A 22,517-nucleotide genomic window follows, 5' to 3' on the forward strand; every position below is an offset into this window, starting at 1 on the left:
TTAAATTAAATAGAGTGGCGAGGAAGTCCTCCCTGAGAAGGTGATAATGGAACAGACACCTGAGGAAGTGAGAGAGTGAGCTGAACTGAGTTTCCAGGCAGAGGGAGAACTAGGCCAAAAGCTCCAAGGCCAGAGCCATGCCTGATAGGTCTGAAGATCAGCAAAGACTGTGTGGCTGAAACAGTCAAAGAAGCGGAATGGGGAAGGCAAACTGTCCAAGTGATAGACAAATGAGGAAACCAGTTGCTCCTACAATAATCCAGACAAGAAATGATGGTGGCCCAGACCAGGGTGATGGAGGCGGAGATGGTGAGCTGTGGTCAGATTCTGGACATATTTTGAAGGTTTATTGAGATCATCGATTTGGAATTAAACTCTTAATCTCAAAGCTATGCTTCCTCTGTTTCTTATGGGAAATTGCATTTACACATTATACATTGTAATCACAGGACTATGTTTGTTGTTGGAAAGTAAGTGTAGTCACCTAAATTTGTAATGTATATCCATTATGCAGCACCCACTGACTTTTTCTGTAACTTCGTTTGTATCTAAGTGGTTTAATTTCCCTTATTAGTCAAAAAGCCTCAAAATCCTTTGTCTTAGTTTTCTTTCTACAGATCTGTTTGTAATAACTTTGTGATACTAGCATTCATTTCTAAAAAGCAACATAAATTGAATATTTTTTTCCCTTCAAATGGCACACCGATCATTTTTAGCTGTGGATAGGAGTAAACTAATACTTATTGGGCATTTAACACATGCTAAATATTGTGCTGGGGGCATTCATAGAAAGTTTATGATCTAATCCTTCCAATAGCCTCATGAAAAGGAAGTTTAAGTGTACATCTTACATTGCCAAGTTTTCAAACCTATGCCAAGGTTTCAGAAGTCCTTCCCCCACTCTGCAGTATCTACTTACTCAGTGAAACTATGTCGTCTGCTGTAAGTGAGCACTGGTGAAGGTCCAGGGCCTCCAGGGGCTTCAGTGTGGCCAACTGAGCTGCCGAGCCTTCAAAACCTCCACCCAGCTCCTTATTGCAGGAAAGGTCTAACTTCTGTAACTTACACAAATATCGAAAAGTAGCATCTACAAAGAAAGTCAAAGTCCCATTCCGACACATTGCAAAGTGGCAAGGAGGAGTGTAGCAGGCAAGGGGGCGGCTCTGCAGGAAGGGAGATTGAGTACGTGCACTGAGTTGATGAAAACCTAAAAGGTAGGCTTTCTACCATCTGCAGGCTTCTGCAGGCTTGACAAGGACTTTAAGACCATTCTCTATGACCTGCAGTGATGGTCAATGATTTTGACCTGAATCCTACAATGAATGGTTCCCTTCCTCCTACAGTTGAGCATTAGGGTTTTAATAGACTTTTAAATAAATGGTACTGCAGGCTCTGTAAATCAAAGGGAAAAACACAATTTAGTTTCCTTTTCTCCATTAATGTGGATATACTATATAGAGGACAGTTTAAACTATAGATGCCACTGAAGCCATTCTTTTCATGAGTACAAATTCCACTACTGTGCATCAATTAATGCCGAAATTTTCAAAGACAAGAGAAAAATTGGTAGCTTTAGAAGCACAGAAATTTTAATTTTGCCCCCAATGTCTATCTCAAACCTAAAATATCCTGCTGACCATTTAAAAACCTTATTTTTGTAATCATGAATGCATATGGTAACTGTAAAAGATTTAGAAAGATAAAAACCAAAAATTTAAATTACCCGTAATTTATTTGCCAACACAACTATTCTCTTATATTTCCTAACTTTTAAAAATGTATTTATCTATAGTAAGTTCAGGCATTGTTAACTCACCCAATATTTTGACACTGTTTTGTGATAATCCGCATGAATGCAACTTCAGTACTTTCAGATTTGAGGTGCTTTTTAATCCCTTAGCAATGCTGTCTAAACTGCTTCCTATGTTTCTGTTAATGGAAAGATCAAGTACTTCAAGATTTTGCAGTATAGGTAGCAACTCCCCTGGAAGGAAGGAAAGCCAAATGTGAAGGACGACACCGTACAAATGGGTGAAAATGAAAGTCTGGGCATGGGGGAGGAGGGGATAGAGTTTAGTGTGACCCAAGGATATGGTGAAAACTACCCCTACCCCCTGAAATTCAGAGTATGAGAAAACACAGCAAATTTGGATTCAAACTACTCAATCACATTTCTCCATTTTTTTTTTTTTTTCCTAGGAAGGACTCTTCCAAATTCCACTTACCCACAAATGTCCCATCTTCTGGTGTGAGGGCACAATCTACAAGCTCAAGTGTTTGCAACTTGCTTCCTTCTTGGAACTTCTGGAGGATCAGAGGCAAGTTGCCTCCCACTTTACTGTTCCAGGACAAATTCAGCTCTTCAAGTTCAGGTGTTGCTTTCAATGCTTCTCCTGTCACAAAATGGCCCAGAGATCAGGTGGATGGATGGTCCACAAAGCAAGGAATTAATCTCAAAACCAGCACAACATTATTTATGGAGTATTGGGGTTGGGGCAGCACAGCGTTAGGTGCTAAGGCCTACAGAGAAGCAAGGGACCTGGTTTCTGCCCACTCACATCAGGGCATACCTCTATTTACATTATAGTAATTCTAGTTCCTCCAAAATTCTGAAACCATGCTTACCAGAGAAAATTTGTGGTTAAAAATACAACAACAAACAAACAAAAAAACACTACCAACAGTGGTGTAGTTTTACTGAAGAGTTGTTAATGTAGCAGTAAATATTCGTACCACTCCGTCTACTTTTTCTTTTTTTTTAAAAGATTTATTTTTTTACTTCTTTCTTTCCCCTTCTCCCTTCCTCCACCCCATTGTCTGCTCTCTGTGTCCATTCACTATGTGTTCTTCTGCGTCTGATTTGCATTCTTGTCAGTGGCACCAGGAATCTGTGTCTCTTTTTGTTGTGTCATCTTGCTGCATCAGTGCTCCATGTGCGGCACTACTCCTGGCCAGGCTGTACTTTTTTCACACGGGACGGTTTTCCTACCGGGCACACTCCTTACACGTGGGACTCCCCTATGCAGGGGGACACCCCTGCGTGGCACGGCACTCCTTGCACACATCAGCACTGCACATGGGCCAGCTGCACACAGGTCAGGAAGCCCTGGGTTTGAACCCTGGACCTCCCATGTGGTAGGCGGACACTCTATCAGTTGAGCCAAATCTGCTTCCCCCATCTATTTTTTCTTATTCACTTTCCATAGGACCAGCTTTTCCGAGAAGTTAGGTCAGAGGTAGAAGCAAGGCAGAGCAGGGAACTGGCCACCACAGGTGTAAAGCTCGCTTTGACATCAAGAATATCCTGGGCAACTGAACCCACTGGGACAGAGAGAAACTAAGAAGAAGAAGACCAGACACCAGCAGCCTCTAACAGCCACAACGCTTTTGGGACTGGGAGGGGGCAGTGCTGCCAGAGTGGTGAACCTTGACATTTCTAAAACCATTTCAAGTATCTAAGGGCTACAGAGCAGAGGCTGGGAGAAAACGAGGGAAGTATCCAGAGAGATCAGCCCTCGGAATAAATTCACTGCCTTAGGGGTAGACGAGATGGAAAGCCACACACACAACTGAAGGATTAAGGGTGCTGAAAAGTCCCCTGTGTCCGATGCCTCTCTTCTACTGTCTGCCACTGGGCTTGAACTTCAACCATTGGCTATTCACTTCACAGACTGAGCTTTTGGGGTCCAGGAGCTCCATGTTAAAATGCATATTCTCCAGGAGCTTTAATATCTTAAACCACAGCTGAACAGGTGCCATCTTGTATGACATCACCAGTGAACTGGGGGTGGCTTTCTATAGCTCTGAAGTATCCTCCAGGATGAAGGAGAAAGAAGGGGTGGTCAGGTAGCTCTATCTGCAGTGGGCATTGTACTGGAAAGGGCTGTGAATTTGTGAGCCTGCGTTAGGCAACTGCAACAGGTGGAATAATTTTGAATTGCTTCCTGATTGACGTTCTCCTATCAGTAAACCATTTTTTCTCCCTATATCTCAGCTGCCATTCAGGCTAAGCTAGGAGGACAGAGTATAAATGAAAAGTAAGTCTTTCCTAGTGGGAGAGTCCCCCCAGAGAGGAGGAAGACTCAGGGAGGGAGGAAGGCACCAACTACCAAGGATGCATACTCTCTCCTGAACTCTCTCACAGACCAGGTAAGTTTGGGGTGGATTGCAGGGCAGAGGTAAGTATTTCCTCACTTCCCAAGGGATGAATCATGAAAAAAATCAGGTAAATCCTAGAAAGTAAAGAAACAACATTTTCTTTTCACATCTGAGCAGTGGAATATTAAATTTGCAACTGGGGAAGGACATGAAGACCTAATTTATTGTATTTGATAGCTGCTGGACATTTCTGAAAGAAAAAAATTAGTAGAGATGTGTTTTGACAGATAATTTCTAATCTCATAATCATTAGGCATAAATTGTATTGTTTTTACAGAAATCTTTGCAGAGATATAAATGATCAAATTAAGAGACTCTAGGCCAAGAGAAGAATAAAAAAGTATTAATGACGTCTACTAAGCCAGCAAACATCTTAATAAAGCAGGTGGGTAAATAGCATGACTTTCTACAAATTTTATTCTATGTTCAGTATATAAACTAACTTAAGGCAGTTTTAGTCAAACCATTGCTTTTAGTTGAAAACTTTTGTTTTATTCTTTTTTTTTTTTAATGGGGATGGGAAAATAGAAAAAGGAAGTATTATCTTGGAATTGGAAAATAACTTTATTATCTATTCCAAATCCTCCATATTACAGATAAGGTCACCAAAACTTGCCAGAGTAGGCAAGTTTTGCAATCACCTTCATTTTAAGCTCTTTGAACTTCCCTTCAGCCTTGTTTCTTTCTCTACCCACAGAACTTATCATGGGTTACATAGCTATTTAAAAGTTATACAATTGCTTACACAGCATTACATCACGTGTAGTCCCCATTTCCATGTCTACCAGCAGGAGCAGTGACATAGAGAGTTTGTCCCTGAGGGTTTGGATTGCAAAGTTTTATTCATCATACCCAGTGCTCGGACGTCATCAGCAGTGAGTCTACAACTACCCAGCCTCAGGATTTTTAACTTGCTGATAAGATGCATTTGCTGGGTGAGTGAACAAAGGGTTCCCCCGCTGAAATCATTCCAGGAAATATCCAGTTCTTCCAAGTCTGGGAGAAAAGGCAGCAAGGCAACTACAAGGGAACAGAAGAAAACATGTCATTTGTGATTAGAAGTAAATGGGATTCAGTGCATATATGCCCAAGATATAGATTTATCCTGGAAGAGAATGGAAGACAGGGGCATGTTGCCTTTCAGCAGAGGGAGCCTCTCGGCTATGCAGTTGGAGGAATTGTGACATTACGAATCCCACATCTTGGGGCATTTTCTATTTCTGCCAAGTAACTGCACTCTGAAAATGCAGTGATATTCCATAAGATTTCACAGCATCATGTGTATCATGGTTGAACCCAGTCATAGTAACAAGAATTCTATCACTACCGCACTATGACTGCTACCAGTGCTGTTACTGTGATGTGTTCACTGGTCCTTCTGTTTTGCAAACCCTGCTGACATCCTTCACGGTCATCGCACTGGATCCTCAGGCTGATGGCCTGGGAAAGGCTCTATGGCTGGGGCTGCTGAGATGGAGGATGCCAGTTTCCTTTTCTTTATTACCTTGATTACCTGGGTGCCCTCACCTTGAAAAGCTTTCATTCCTATTTAAATGGATCAACCCTTGGAGAAGGGTTGTTTGGAAGCTTCTCTGAGTCTTTGCCACTGCTCATTAAACGTGAGATTACTATCTGCGAAAAAGATTCAAAGGCAATCCTATCTGCCTCTTGAGACCTGACTCCAAATGTGATGACATGGATTTTAATTAAAATATTTCAGGACCCCTTACTCAAAACATGGTCCGTTTGATTAACTCTCTGCTGGCAGACACACCTAATTTGATTGAAGAATTAAGGCAGCTAGAGGGAAAAAAGTAGCTGATATACTGTGGGGAGAGCGTCACAACAAAACATCTGTTTAGGTGCAAGAAATGGTGGTTATACTTGTGTATACAATAATCCCTTGGCAGTTATACTTTTCATTCTGCAGATAAACAACATAATACTCATTTAAATTCCCAGCAAGACCCAATTTTATGGATGAATTTCAGGGGTTTATTTCATATGCAAAACATGTTTTTCAAGGAGTAAGAGGCAATCAGTAGGTGGATAAAATTGCTCAGGAAAACAAACAAATAAATGAACGTTCCACTTCAGCCCAGCTCAGCTTTGAAGCTGGAGGAAGGCTCGATTAACTTGCTTTTAAAAAGCGGTGTGGCTGCTGCTGCTTGGAGTGTCTGGAGCCATCCGTCAGAACTGGGAGTTACCAGGGGGAAATTGGCTGTGCTGGTCGGCTCATCTCCACCTGAAGGCCCGGTATTCCCCAGAGGAGACCGCGTACAGACCCAGTTCCCTCACGTCCGCTGTTGTCAATCTGCAGTTATTCAGATCCAGACACTTGTAGATCGCCTTTCTGCCCAGCTTCTGGAGGAATGGCTCATTTTTCTCCGTCCCAGATCCCAATTCCATTTCTGAACTGAGAGGCTGAGGCTTAGCTATATCATAAGAAAAAAGAAGAATTTGCTGTTAATCACTGACCATATTAAAGATGCACAATGGCCACAAAAAGACAAGTGAAAAGGGGAGAACAACCCTGAGTGGGTCCCTTGTGAAGCGTTTACCAGGATGTGCACTTAACCACTGCTCCTGCCGCCAGCTGCTCAGACGCTGACCGCTCCTAGTAACCCTTTTCTTACAAAGGAGCCTGAGAAACAAAGTGCTTTTCTTTCATGGTCTGACCTGGGCTTCTCATTTGAAGATGTCTTCCTAGGCAAGAGGTAACTCTGTTAGCACAGTATTTAAGATTCTTGGTGCTTAAAGATGTCTTTGATAAGTGTACCTAGGGATAAGAGCGGGAGCACAGGTATTTGTCTCCTGAAACCAAACAGGGTGAAGAAGAAGATCTGAACTCACAGCCGATTTGCTTCAGATGGCTGCCGTGAGTAAGGGAAACACCTGCTGCTCAGTTCTGTCACCGTTCAATGGAAAAAACACAAATTCAGAGATGGTGGTGCCAATGAGGAGCTTTTGTATATTCTAGACTCCTGCTGGAAAATACATTCAGAAGGTCTCGTTTGTCTTCTTGCTATTAGAGACTCCTCACGTGGCACCCTAGTCACATTTCACTAGAATAACACTGTACCAATAGCGTATTACCATAACAACAAAAGGTATCATTTTATTGAGTATTTACTATGTACCATGTTTCACCTGCTGCATGTGCTGAAATGTGAGGCATGTAAAACATATCAGGTATAATATGGGGGCATTTTCAGGACTTGGAATTGTCCTGATGGCATTACAAAGACAGATACAGAATATTATATATCCTGCCATAGCCCACTGAATGGACTGGGAGAGAGTGTAAACTACAATGTAAACTATAATCCATGCTTAGAGGCAATGCTCCAAACTGTGTTCATCAACTGCAATGAATATACCACACTAATGAAATTAGTTGTTAATGTGGGGAAAAGTGGGAGGTGTAGGAGTGGGGGATATGGGAATTCCTTATATTTTTTATGGAACATTTTATGTCATCTAAGCATCTTTTAACAATAAATAAAAATATATATTTTTAAAAAGCTTATAAGAGGGAAGTGGACTTGGCCCAGTGGTTAGAGTGTCCGTCTACCACATGGGAGGTCCGCAGTTCAAACCCCGGGCCTCCTTGACCCGTGTGCAGCTGGCCCATGAGCAGTGCTGATGCGCGCAAGGAGTGCCATGCCACGCAGGGGTGTCCCCTGTGTAGGGGAGCCCCACGCGCAAGGAGTGTGCCCCGTAAGGAGAGCCGCGCAGCACAAAAGAAAGTGCAGCCTGCCCAGGAATGGCGCTGCACACACGAAGAGCTGACACAACAAGATGACGCAACCAAAAAAAAGAAAAAACACAGATTCCTGTGCCGCTGACAACAACAGAAGCAGACAAAGAACACACAGCAAATAGACACAGAGAACAGACAACTGGGGTGGGGGAGAGAAGGGGAGAGAAATAAATAAATAAATCTTTAAAAAAAAAAGCTTATAAGCTTTACATAAATCTAACATAAAGTAAAAAAAGACTTCTAGAAAATAAATTAATATCTAATACTTTTTTAAAAACACACATCATACTTTTATAAGGAAAAAAACCAACAATATAATGTTAAGTGCATTTCATATACGTGTACTGACAGTGACTTTAATGTGGTTTTGAAAGTAAAAATGTACAATTTTAAACATAAAAAAAAGCATACTGGCATCCAATAGGAAGTCATAAGTTGCAAATATGCAGTATTTTACTAACCTTTACAAAAAGTTATAAAACCACATAACTAAAAAGAAATATATTGGTACTGGTGAAAATTAAAAGATAGTAGGGAAGCGGATTTGGCTCACCTGATAGAGCATCCGCCTACTACATGGGAGGTCCAGGGTTCAAATCCAGGGGCCTCCTGACCCGCGTGGAACTGGCCCACGCACAGTGGTGACGCGCGCAAGGAGTGCCGTGCCACACAGGGGTGTCCCCCACATAAGGGAGCCCCACGCACAAGGAGTGCGCCCCGTAAGGAGAGCCACCCCGCATGAAAATAGTGCAGCTCACCCAGGAGTGGCGCCATATACACAGAGAGCTGACCCAGCAAGATGACGCAACAAAGAAGAGATGTAGTTTCCCAGTGCTGCTGATAAAAATACAAGTGAACACAGAAGAACACACAGCAAATCGACACAGAGAGCAAACAACTGGTAGGGGTGGGGGGAAGGGGAGAAAAAATAAAAATAAATAAAAACGAAAGATAGTAGGATTGCAGGAGTAAAAACTTTAGATGTAAAATATTAGATCTATGGTGTGGTTTGTGGCTGCTATTTTTGTTTTTAAGAAAACCACCTATAGTGTGCACATCTTTACTGGAATATTTGGTGTTGCCACATTCCACCATCCACTATTTTACCTCTTCACACTGGCCTTCATATTCTTTTTAATTAGAAAAGTTGTGAGCTTACAAACAGTCATCCATGACACATAGGACTCCCACAGATCACCCAACCGCCAGCACCTTGTCTTGTTGTAGACTATCTGTTACAAATGACTGGCCTTCAATTTTTATAGTGGCACATTGGATACAAGGTCATTTATTTTGGGTAGGATTGTTGAATTTAGGGGGGAAAAAAACACAAAACAGGGCATCCAGTTAAATTTAAATTTCAGATAAACAATGAATAATTTTTTTTTAGCAAAGCTGGGTTCCAAACATTGCGTGTTTTATCTGGCAATCTTAATTTTAGGTGAGGCAGAAGGCAGTTGTGGATGGAGTGCAGGGCAGGGGTGGGGACCACCTCTTACTAGTCAGCCAATACAGGGCATTTTGTCTGAACAAATGCTAGAAGTCACAGTTACTTTATTTCACAGATTTGAAAGTTAAGACTCAGAGATATTGTTCATTAGGAAGAAGCAGAGTCAGAATTTGAACCCAGAACAATATGTTCCAAAGCCCATTATGTGTATGTTTGGGTTTGGTTGGGTTTTTTTGTTGTTGTTTATTTGCTTTGTATTTTTAAAAATCTATCAGCATTGCATTTTATTGCTTTCACTCTTTCTTTAAGTATTTTTTTATTAATATCACATAGGCTCAAACTATGATCATGCTCAAGTTCCAGCCCCAACAAACCTTCTCTTTCTTTTGTTTACTCCCCAAGTCAGTGTTCTGTTGATCATTTCTTTTACTTTCAAACGTTTCAAAAGTGTGTTCTATATTTGCTGACCCCATTTCCTTACCACTTTTACTGATTAGCCCTGTACATCACAGTTTCTAAAAAGTCTCCAGTGATGATCTAGCAATTGACAGATTTGAAAATCTCTTTTCAGTCCACAACTTATGTGGGTTTTCTGTAATGTTCAGTACCATCGAGAAGTCCAAGACAGCATGGTAAGAAGATCTAGTTCCAGCCGTGGGTCCATTAGGTGAGCAAGTCACTTAACCTCTGTGAGCCTTGGTTTCCTCATCTATAAAATGGAAACTTTAATTCCTGCCTGGTTCATTTCTCAGGAGTGTTGTGAGTTAAATTTACTTGTGTCTCCCAGGTAGATGACAATCTGTAGTGCCTTCTCTATAGGAGGCACTTGGTATATATTTGTGAATGAATGATTGAACAATCAATGGTTGTAGAGTTCCTCAACAACCAAAATAAATGAATGTAATAAATCTTTATCGATACCCCTAAGTATAAAAATAAATACTAACTTATAAAAACCCTGAACACCTCCTCATAAGCCTGGGCATTTAAAATTATCATTGTTGTTGTCATGACTGGCTGTGAAACCCTTTCATCAAAGAATAAGTTATGTCATGGTTCAACATGTACAACAGATAAGCCAGGCTACTATGGGTTGGTGGTCTGGTTGTGGCGCACTGGCTCTCGGTGGAGGGAGCAATAGTGGCCTATCAGGAGCAGCTATGTGAGGTGATTCAGAGCCTTTTTCTGACTGCTTTGCCTCTGAAGCAAGCTCTTGGCCTGCCAGGTAAGTTCTGTGAGGAAAGTGGTATTTTCCCATTAAGTTCCTTTCCAGTTTAAATCAGTTAAGGTTATTGGTTTCTATTATTTACAACCAAGCATCCTGACACTTTTATAAAATATTATTATGTGTTTGTAGCATGGGTGGTGCAGGGAACCAAGATAAGGAGAGGACAAGTTCCTGTTTTCTGGGAACTATCTGTTTAACAGAGATGGACAGGAAAGCCACGGTTACAATACAGATGAGAACGAGAGGGCAAAGGGATGCAGAGGGTATGTGCTAGCAAGAGTTAGAGACAACAGGTATGCCGGGTATGGTGGATGGGTCTTGGGAGGCTTCCGAGAGAAAGTGGTGCTTGAACTGTTCTTAAAGGATGCGCAGGAGCCAGCCAGGTAGATGCAGGTGAGAAGAAGGGGTACCTGGGAGAGGGCGGCAGAGGGAGGAGTGTGGAAACTCTCCACAGGAACCCCTTAGGGGAACATGGCCAATTCGGGAAATTGCAAGGAAATCAGTCTGCCAGGAATGGAGGATGGATGTGGGAATGCGATGGGAGGTCGGGGGAAAGCAGAGGGGGTGGGAATATCCGAATGATCACAAACACCTTGAAGGCCATGCCTGGGGGTGTAAATTTTCTCAAGGCAAGAGAGACTCGAAGGATTTTAAACAAATGAGAGGCATGATCATATTTGTGATTTAGAAACAGCAGCCAGTGGCAGTGTGGTGGGCAGATTGGCAAGAGCGAGACTAAGAGCAGGGAACCCAGCCGGGAAGCAACCGCTGTGGTCTGGACAAGAGACACTGACAGCCAGTCAGCAGCCATGGGGAGCAGGAACCAGGCTTAAGAAGCGTTAGGGATGGAAGGAGCAGGACTCAAGGAGCCACTGAAGTCTGGAAATGGAGGAGCCAAGCATGGCTGTGGTGGTCAGCGTTGCCCTGCAGGGATGACCAGCTGCTGGGTTTTGCAAAGTTAACTTTATCACAACTAGAGACATTCACTAAGCACTTTCCTGAAGTTCCAAATCATACCTTGGAATAAATATGAACAATTTTCAGATAGAGAATGTCTTCTTCTAAAGATGATTAACTTCCTAGTTATGAAAAAATATTTAAAATACATTTAATTACTTATAGTTAAGATGATATTATGCTTCGGATTTGATGCTTAAAAATCTGGTATAAATATATGTAGGCATAAATGAAACAAGATTGGCTGTGGGTTGATAATTGATAAAGGTGGGTAGGTGATTATAGGGCCTCTTTATACTATTCTATTTCTGTATATATGCTTGAATTTTAAAGTTTTAAATGTTTTAAAATAATTTAATCTAGGTAATGCTTGTACAGGATATATGACTTTTGGGAGAAATATGGTAGTATTTATTTAGAACCATAAAATGTTACATAACCCTTGACTTTACAACCTCTGTTCTGGGAATTTACACTCAGAAAACTTCTGAAAAACAATGAAGTGGAGGACAGGAGAGGGAAAGCCAAAGATACTCACTGAGAGGCAAGAGAAGGACTTATTCAGTAATTATGCATATGCATGTAATGGAATATTATGCAGTTATTAAAATTATGCATATGAACACATAGCAATGTGGGAACTGAGAAATGCAAGAATATTGTGCAGAAGTAGGAGATTCAGCTCCATGAAAGCTCGGTATGGATCCGTAAGCTATTACAACTGTGTTTAAAATGCAGGCTCTGCCCTCCAGCTACCTCTCCTATGACATTCTCCTCCCCATCTCTCACCCGGCTGCAGCAGCCACGGCATCCTGGTTCTTTCCCAGGTATTCCAGGTTCAGTTCCATCTTGGGGACTCACACTTCCCTTGGCCTGGAAAGCTATTCCCACAAATGTCTGCATGGCTGACATTCTGATCTCTGCGCAATTGTCACCAAATCAGAGGACTCCTTTCCAACTAAAATATTTAAAATACATTTAATTTCTCACAGTTAAAATGATCTAAACAGTACTCCCATCCCATCATTCTCTGTCTCCTTATTCTGCTTTATTTTAATTCACAGCCCTTATCACTTCCTGAAAGTATACGTGTATTTGTTTCTTTTTTTAAATTTTTTAACATAAGCGCCTTTTGTTCCAAATAATCAGAACGATACCTGACACATAATAGACACTCAATAAAGGCTTACCAATTGGCTGATGGAACAAATAAATGGATGTATATGAATAAAAAGACAAGAGAATCTTGGAAGAAATGGTCAGTTGTGCTATAATGAAAGGAAATTCAGTATTTTCCTTAAACCTTCCTGTAGAGTTATATTATTAATTATTTAAAAGCAAATTTAGAAAATCATTCAAAGCATTTAAATAACATAGCAAATGTTTAGGACAGAGAGAGATTACTTTTAGTTTGACCCATAAGGTTTCTTAGGGGAAATCATTATTCTAAAAAAAATAAAGAAATCTCAGCACTCAGCCGTTTACCAGTGTCTGAGGTGGCTGTCTCTTGTGTCCCATTGCTGGGTTGGGAATCAGTTTCTCCAAAGTCATTGCTCTCCCTTCTGCTTTCATCTTTGGAAGATCTGAGTTCTGAGCTCCTGAAGAATCTGCTGACAAGTGAAGTCTTTTTCCCTGTGGGATTTTCCTTCTTTGTTTGAATCATGGTCAGTTAAAGGAGATCTTTCTCAATAGAACATCTTCCTGGTTTTCTAGTATTTCTGAGAAGCTAAGTCAGACTACCAAACCCGTGTGAAATAAGAACCTCCTCCCGTACTCGAGATTTTTTCCTTCTTTTTTCCTTTCTCTTTTTATCATGGTAATGGTTAGCATAAAAATAAAAATGATGTAACCTAGGATCCGGGAACCAGCAGGTGGTAATAGATACGAACCCAAAGCAAATAGGACTTTTTAACTTTGCCCTATTTTATTGCATGAGGTATAGGTCATGAAACACCACTTAGGCAAGTGTGTCAATAGATTTTAAATGTCAACAGTCAACACAGAATTACATTCTAATAGACCTTGGTAAAGGAGGATTTAGAATGCCTCTAAACTAGACCCGCCATAGGCAAAACTGTCCCCACGAGGAGTTTGCGTTCAGTGATCCCAGTCTCCTATCTTTGCATAGCCCTGTTTTTTCTCTTGGCATACTTATACTTTCTCTTCTCCAGCTCCGCACCATCACTCCATTAAAAGCATGTTCACAGTCAAGGAATCATTCATTCCATAAGCAATATTTGAAAACCCAGGGGGAAGACGAACCTGTAAGGTGCTGTAGGCCCACTAAGCCTGCCTTGGAGAACAGCCCCGCGGAGCCAGGGACAGGGCTGGGTTTTGAAGTACCAGCTGAAAGGTGAAGAGGAAGGCGCCCGAGGCAGAGGAAACAGCAGGCTCAGCGTCTTGGAGGCCTGACCGCCTGAAAGAGCCTAGGACGGGTTCTCAGCACCGGTTCTGGTTTGCCAGAAGCTAGGGGTATAGGAGATTGAGGCTGGGATTTGTTTACATTTTTGTTTAGTTTAATGACTTAAACTAAAGGCATAAAAATATAAACGGAATTTCAGATCCTGTAAATGGAACTTAGATCATATCCTGGGACAGGGCCTATTAGGATTCTTGAAATTACAAATGCTCGCAGCTTCCTCCTTATGAAATAGCTCTTTCTATAATACTATGTTCCACAGAGCTTCTAAAAATGATCCTGCAGAACCCATCTTATCGTCACACCTCTTGGGTGTCTGAGAAGTTTGGGGGGGCTGTTAAGTGGTGAGCGATCCCTGTACCAGGAGCGCTGCTTTGGGAGTCATAAACGGGCATCTCATTTTCTTTTTCGCATTGGTGCAGGGCCCGCCCCAAGTTTAACCAGGAACAGGGAACCCGATGGTCGCCCCAGACGGCAGTCCCGCAGCTGATCAGGGCCTCAGAACACCGGGTGGGGGAGAAACAAAGACCATTAATGGTCTTAGCTGGAGAATCCAGCTGCCCAACCCTGATTGGGGGGGGGGGGGGTCGTCCCTTGGACTCTCCTTTTGCACGGTCCTCAGGCCGTCATCCAAGACTTACCTCCGTAGTCATTTTCACCCACTTTCACCTTTTGGAGATTTATGCAGGGCTGTTCTCTGGGGAGCCATCCCAGTGAATGGTTTTACCCCCCACCCTCCGTGAGCTGACTCCAGCTCCCAGCACTTGAGCAAACACTGGCTGGACCCGGCTCCAGGGTGAGGTTAATTTACCAGGTGAAACCTCACCCAGCCTCTGAGGCCCGCTGGTTTCTCTGTGCAGATTAGTACCTAAGGGGCGGAGAAGGAAAGTGGGGAGCCCAGGGAAGGCAAACATCACTGTCGGAACTAAAGCGAGAGCAAAAGAAAGGTAAGGAACCTAAACCGAAGAGGGAAACAACTGGGAGCCTAACAAAGAATCAAAAAAAAGATCCCAGAAGAGGAAGGGACACCTGTGAGAGGAGAGGGGAAAGCCTTCAAGGAGCGGGTTCCCGTGCTTATGCTTAGTAAAACAATTTTTCTTCAAACTGTGTTTAGGAAATTCCTCTTTAGATGAAAACTCTGGAAAAAAAAATAAGAGCTTCCCATACTAATCCAAGCTTTTAAAACCTGCTTGAACAGGCTTTCCCATTCCTCTTCTGTCTCTGCACTAGAGTTGACTTTGTGAAGTAATTGACCCTGGAAACTGAATTTGGGGAAATTTGCAGATTACAGCATAACAAACAACCAGACCACAGTAGCTAAAAACGGGGAGGTTGTCCTTCCCCCAAGACCAGAGATACTCATTTAAGAACCCTTCAGGAAAGCTAATGGCTGGCCTTTCAATTCAACTTAACAACATTGAGTAACTACTTCGGTATTTACCACATTATCAGTAAGTAAGGTTATTTGCTAGGAAACCCTAACAAGAATACATATTTGACACCTGTTATTGCTCTTGCACTTGGACTGCTTTTTTTTAGCGGCCCCCCACCCCCGTGACTTGCTTACTCTCTGCTCTCTGTGTCCATTCACTGTGCGTTCTTCTGTGTGTCTGTATTTTTTATTTTTTTACTTATTTCCACCACCACCCCGCAGCTTGCTTGTTGTTGTTTTTCTCTCTCTGTGTCCATTCACTGCGCGCTCTTCTGTGTTTTCACTTGTCTCACTTTTTCTTGCGTCACCTTGCTGAGTCGGCTCTCTGCGGCATTTGCGGGCTGGGGGCTCTCCGCAGCGTGTGGGCGAGTCTGCCTTCACAAGGAGACCCCAGGACGGAACCCAGGGCCTCCCATATGGTAGACGGGAGCCCAGCTGATTGAGCCACAGACGCTTCCCTTGGACTGTGTTTATTTATTTATTTTTGCAAAGTGAAGTATAACTTTCTTCTATTTTCCATCCTTAGGTTTGGGCTTAACATATATTTAAAATATTTAATTGCCATCACTAACTTGTATAGTTGAGAGTTGATAAAAGGTGAAATTTTAGATTATATATGTTTCCAGAAGAAAAATGTAAAAATACAGAACTGTATAATAGAGCAAACCCAAAGTAAACTATGACTAGGGTTAATAGTATAATTATAATATTGTTTCATCAATTGCAACAAAGTTTCCACACTAATGCAAAAATGTTAATAATTAAGAAAACTGGGTGTGTGTTTGTGGAGGAGTATATCAGGGAACTCTGTGCTATCTACATGATTTTTCTGTAAACCTACAACTGCTCTAATTTAAAAAAACTAAAAATTTTGAGGAATGCTTTCAAAGAAAGACCTAAAATGTTTTACTCATTTTTTGCAGAGTGAAGTATACTTTTAATGTTTTTGTCAAAGGGAGATGCCATTCTTTCTCCATAAAACTTAAGCGCGTTCACTCAGTCTGAAGCATGGTGGTTGTATGCAGTGTCTAATGGGCTTAAATCAGCCCTATCCAGAACTATTGCTGTTGTTATATTTCTAGCACTTTAGTTAATAGATTATTCTTAATTAATTTAAATAGCAGAAGAATTTATGAAAAGGATGGCAGAGGTAAACGTGTTTACCTCCACTCTTTCTGGAACCCCATTTAAGCAACAGTTAGAGGGATTAAAAGCAAAAAGCTTAATAAATCTGTAAAAAGAACTGGATACTGTCAATGAAATTTCAGGATCCAGAGAGCAGATGGATGAGTTTAACTAGACGTTAAAGTTAAGTACCTGCAAGGGTTTGGGAAACAAAATTTTCAAACCTCAGAATCAGAATCCCAAAAGGTTCAGCAATTGAAAGTACCAGGTCACTCTGAAGGATGTGCTGGGGTATGGGCAGGGTTGAACACAGGATCATTAGTTAAAAATTTGTAAGAAATTTATCTGTTAAATTCCTTTCCTCACTCAGGGCAGCCAGAAGACAAAACCACTTCTGAGGTGGGCTATTGAGTTCAAAGAAAGCTATTTCAGAGGTCACTGGTGTTTGCCTGGGGAGGTTAGTTTGAAGCAGAGAAGCTTCCAGTCTTGAAATACTCACAGGGCTCCACCTACACTCCATCTGTAGTATATTTGGAGTCCGGGATATGTTTCCAATTACATTTGGCACCTTTGGCATAGTTAACCTTTTATCTATCAATAAGAGACCAAATGGAATCTTTTTCAAAACCAGCAAAACACCTTCCATTATCTTCTATAGAAATTAATGTGAACTTGCATACTTTGCCTCAGGGTGGTGCCATACCTCAAGACAAGACGGTAAAAGAGAATAGCGTTCAGGGATATGGTGCCACTAGAACATGAGTGATAGAAGTTTACTGGACTCATCATGGATTTTAAAAATTTGTTAATTTTGAGGTACCAGGGCCGTGGACTGAATCTGGGACCTCATATGTGGGAAGCTGGCACTCAACCACTGAGCCACATCAGCTCCCAGAAGTTTACATAAGACAGAAAAAGAAACTATTTTGGCACTGAACTCCTCATTCCATGAATTCAGTGGCTAGAAATAGGAAAGATTTGGGTAGAGAACATTCTAAAAGAACAGAAACTTCGTAAGTCTCTGAGACAATTTACTCCCAGAAACATATTTGCAAAGAGAAGATGAAGTCTGGGACTTGTAGCTCCCTGAAAGTGTCATTAAAGATAGTTTGTATGAAAGACCAATTCAGTATTTTCTTTGCCTGTTTGAATTTGCCTTTTACATAGAATTCTTTCTTAAGTGCACTCTTAAGAATTTTGATGAAATGAAATACAGACAGAAAGAAGTCTCCAGAGTTGTAAAGATAAAATTTTATTTTAGAGTTACAGAAATTGTTTAATTTTCTCTTGAAAATGTGCTGCCATTCAAATAATTAAGGAATTGGAGATTATTCTAAAGGCCTTTAAAGACTAGGATGACAACACCCAGGTTTTCAGAGGGCAGTTTTTAAGAAACAACATTCTCATTGCCTGAATTTTTTCACGGATTTAATCTACTTTATTAATCAATTACTTACCTGGGTAATCAGTGGTTTCTCCAAAGCCTAGTGGCAAAGATTCTCAACTAAGGTCCACCATTATTTCCCAGCTGATTTGGACTCTTTTAGGTCTACTGTACCATTTGCAGTGCAACCTTGTAATTCCTCAGCATGCTATGTCTTGAGTGTCAGATACTTAGGGTCAACGTCTCTTTCATATGGCAAGTATTCAAACAACTACATGTAACTACTGAGAACCATAGGCTCTGTCCCAGGATCTTGGTGGTGGGAGGCAATAAGGAGTATGGCCATGAATAAGACAGGTTTCCTGCTATCCAAGAGCTTGACTCTAAATGGGAAGTCAAAATACTTAAACCCAAAAAGAGCAAGGACTTTGGAGTCAATCAGGTCTGGGCTCTAATTCTGACATCACTAACTGGTTGGGTGACCTTAGACAAGTTCTCTAATCTTGTAAGCCTTAGTTTAATAAACTCTCAAATATTGAACAGGACAAGGAAAGTCTGTGAGGATAAGTGAAAAAAATTAGGTGGAAATAACTAACATAGTGCCCGGCATATCTAGGTATTCAGTAACACTTATTTTCCTTCCTTACTACTACCTACATGTCGTATATTAGAGACACGGGCAATTACAGAAGCAAGGTGGAAGGTATTCTAGCTGAAGGAAATGGTTCGACCAAAGTCACAAAGCCAGAAATGTACGAGGACAGCAGATTTCCCAATAAGTTGAGTGGTCAGGAGAGAGCTCAGTTGTCACTTGGGCCACCTTGCTGGTATAAGGTGTTCCCCCATCTTCTGGGGAGGTTAAATCTGTTTCTTTTCAAATAAGCAATGGAGTGGAAATTTTAGGACCACAGGAGAGGGACAAAGGGTTTTGTCTGTGTCTGTGTTCTCCACCTAGAAGAGTTTTAAACAGCTCTCAGGCCTTGTCCGCGGTGGTGTCATCAGTGCTAGAGGGCTGTCTCCTCTTTCACAGAAGTCCACGGAGTTCCAAACCCTCCATTTTTGGAGGGTAGAAAATAAGGCTTTGCTCATATCCAAGTGTCAAATTCAAAGCTGGGATTCTGCCTCTTTATTATCCTCCTTGGGGCAACAACTGGCAGCGATGGCACCTTCATCAGACCTCCGTTATCTAATCTGCAACAGGGCCAATGACCTTGGAAGCTCCTTCTCAGGTCTTTACTAACAATATTATGGAGTAAGTTTATTTGGAAGCTTTCTCACAGGAATTTCACAGTAATGTTTGTTTCTTTTGTTGTATTAGATGAAATTTATCTTCTAGAAAAGGTGTTCATAGCTGTTGGTATAATTTACATGGGAAAATAGATGAGTCATACTTTATAAATCTCATTTGTTTTCCACAAGGATGGGGAAAAAGTTAATTACATCGTGAATGTTATGACGGCATTGGGGGTGGGAAGGGCTTGAGCATGGGTCTCCTCAAACAGCTACTTATTTGTGAGACCCCGAACATCTTCAAACCTATCTTCTGTGAAATAGAAGTTATAATAATAACCTGTAACCCAGAGAGTTTTTGTGATGATTAAATAAGATACTGCATGCAGGTGCTTATTAATAGTGTCTGGCACGTACCAGACACTCGGTGAATGCTAGAGCCTGACTTTATCATCGTCGTCACCACCACCACCACCAACACCCCCTTGCTAAGACTTTTAGGAATCTGCATGTACTCTGAAATTTCCAAGTCCTGGGGCTAACTGGATGCTCTTATAACTGCTGGGGAGGTAGGGAAGGAATGAAGATTTTCTCATGGCTGTACAGCTCCTCTCCTTGCAACCAAGGCCTCTCTGGAGTCCCAAGGTAACAGAGAAGACAGAGACCCCCATTCTTGAGTGAAGGATCTTAGGTGCAGTCAATTTCATCTCTTAATCTGACATCAAACAAATAAAAAGTAGACAAGGTTTTATCTAGGTTCTTGGCCCTCTCCACACTTTTCTACAACCCCTCACACTTAGCCCCCTGCTATCATCGCAGCAGCCACGCATCCCTTACTATGCACTGAATTATCAGCAAGGATGTAAGAGCAAGCTTGCCTCTGTGATCTTCACTCCTCTTATGCAGATGTTGGTCTTTAGGAGTGTCTTGCAGTGAACTTGTCTGCTTTTGGGGAAGGTGTAACATACAGAACACATCCACCTGAGCCTGAAAAGTCCCCAGATACTCCACTATATTTTCCTAACATGGATATCACCTCCCCTGCACCCAGCACCAGGAAAATATCAAGTCTCATACAAAATCCTGAGAATTAAAACTCTATCTAAACATATCCTGATCACAAAGGCAGCCTAAGATAAAGGAAATGGACAAAGGGTCACAAAAGTAGTCATGGAAAAGAAGAATATGGACCCATGGAAGTCTGAAATATCTACTGGCCTCTGTTCCCTAAACTGAACACTCAGTGTAGCTCATCCCAATTGCACTGCACACACTCCCTTTTAAACCTTAGCAAGAGTCCAGAGCATCTACAGTATAGAGCAGGGCTTCTTAACAGGGGGTCTATGAGCTTGAATTGGAATTCAAAAAACATCCTTGTGGAACGTGTTGGTGCAGGTGTGATATATTTATTAAATAACACACAGTATAGTGTGGACTTAGCAAGGGGTTCATGGTTTTCACCTTCCTGGCAAAGGCGTCTGTGGGGGAAAAAAAGGTTAAGAACCCCTGTTAGAGAGGAACTCAATGAGACAAGAAGCATTGGCGTAATAAATGAATATGTGTGGTATATGGGTGTTTGATTCTGACAGAGTTCATCTCTAATGAAGAACTTGCTCTCTGAAAACCTCTCATATTCCTAAAACAAATAATAGACATAAAAGCACATGTTTTAAACACATGTAAAAGAGATGGAGACATGTACACTTCTGCTGTGGCTTCATTTTTTTTCTTTTAGTTTTTATTGTCTTCGCATACATACACAAAATTTCCCATTTTAACCACTTTTGTGTGTACTGTTTAGTGACACTAATTACATTCACGGGAAGCAGACTTGGCCCAGTGGTTAGAGCGTCCTTCTACCACATGGGAGGTCCGCAGTTCAAACCCCGGGCCTCCCTGACCCGTGTGCAGCTGGCCCATGTGCAATGCTGATGTGCACAAGGAGTGCCAGGCCATGCAGGGGTGTCCCCCGCATAGGGGAGTCCTACATGCAAGGAGTGCACCCCTTAAGGAGAGCCACCCAGGGCGAAAGAAAGGGCAACCTGCCCAGGAATGGCGCCGCCCACACAGAGAGCTGACACAAGATGACGCAACAAAAAGAAACACAGATTCCCATGCCGCTGACAACAACAGAAGTGGACAAAGAAGAAGATGCAGCAAATAGACACAGAGAACAGACAACCGGGGCGGGGGCGAGGGTATGGAGAGGAGAGAAATAAATAAATAAATCTTTAAAAAAAAAAATAATTACATTCACAATACACATGAAATTGAGAATTGAAAGACTTTCACAAGTGGGGAGTCCACCTGTCAAACTTGATTCTTCTAGTATGTGGTGTGACACACACAGTGAATTGTTCACTCAACATTTCTTTCAATCTTCTTCTAGTGGATTCTCCCTATGGCAATGGCTACAAAGTTAAAACAATTTTTCACATCCTCCTTGAAACTAGGTTCTGGGTGTGATTCAGGTTCTGCTGATCCCTTGAATTTGCACAAGCTTTGAATTTCCAACTGAGTGGAATGGGGAGAGAGGCAGGTCATGTGACATCTTATTTCCTGATGTGTGTGGTTTTGAGCCAGCAGCTGTGGCAGCAATTCCAATTATAATAGGCATTGTCCTCGGCATGTTGGACAGTAGCTTTCTTGGTGACACCAACTACAATGCAATTCTGACTCTTAACTACCCAGAAGTAAGTCAGACTCCACACAGTAAGGGCACAATTCTCTACGAGATTGCCCTTCAGACACGAGACACAGATTTGGGGGACCTGAAGCCACCTGCACTTCTGACCAACAGACTACAAATTGGTGGTTTCCCACCACCCTTTCAGGTTTGGTAAAGTATTACAGTGACTCACAGAACTCAGAAAAGTGCTATACTTACAACTATAGTTTTATTATAGCAAAATGATACAATTAAGAAGCCAAAAGAAGAGACACATAGGATGAGGTCTGGGAAAGTCCCAAGTAAAGCTTCCGTGTCCTCTTTCTGTGGGGTCAGAACATCACCCTTCTAGTACATCCATGTGCTTTACCCATCGGGGAAACTCAGAGTTTTTATTAGGTCTCATCACTAGGAACAATTTGATTGAATCAGTGCCCACGTGGTGTAACTCAATCTCTAGCCCTCCCTCCACTGCCCTGAAATCAGGCTGATATGACGAGGTGCAAAAGCCTCACCTCCCATTCATGTGGTTGGTGCTTCTGGCATGGCCACTACCCACCCTAAGACTACAGGTGTGGATGGCCCCACCCTGAGTCATCTCATTAGCATATGAGCTCTCACATATCATCTGGAAGGCTCAGATTATGGGAATTTCCAAAGATTTAAGGGTATTTCCCAGGAACAGGGATGAAGACCAGCCAAG

At 41.9% G+C, this 22,517-nt stretch overlaps 1 protein-coding gene across 1 annotated transcript in view; it reads right to left on the reverse strand.

Annotated features, from left to right (window-relative positions):
* LRRC31 (leucine rich repeat containing 31) overlaps positions 1–13,219 on the reverse strand; it is a 32,003-nt gene extending 18,784 nt beyond the window's left edge. Inside the window, exons 1-6 of the mRNA XM_004447951.2 lie at positions 13,042–13,219; positions 6,444–6,593; positions 5,011–5,178; positions 2,226–2,393; positions 1,817–1,984; positions 920–1,087 (exon numbers count right to left, since the gene is read on the reverse strand). Of these exons, the coding sequence (XP_004448008.1) occupies positions 920–1,087; positions 1,817–1,984; positions 2,226–2,393; positions 5,011–5,178; positions 6,444–6,593; positions 13,042–13,219 (1,000 nt within the window). The remainder of the gene's footprint in view (positions 1–919; positions 1,088–1,816; positions 1,985–2,225; positions 2,394–5,010; positions 5,179–6,443; positions 6,594–13,041) is intronic.
* Positions 13,220–22,517: the final 9,298 nt, after the last annotated feature.

Source organism: Dasypus novemcinctus, chromosome 4 (assembly GCF_030445035.2).
Source record: "Dasypus novemcinctus isolate mDasNov1 chromosome 4, mDasNov1.1.hap2, whole genome shotgun sequence".
Classification (NCBI taxonomy): domain Eukaryota; kingdom Metazoa; phylum Chordata; class Mammalia; order Cingulata; family Dasypodidae; genus Dasypus; species Dasypus novemcinctus.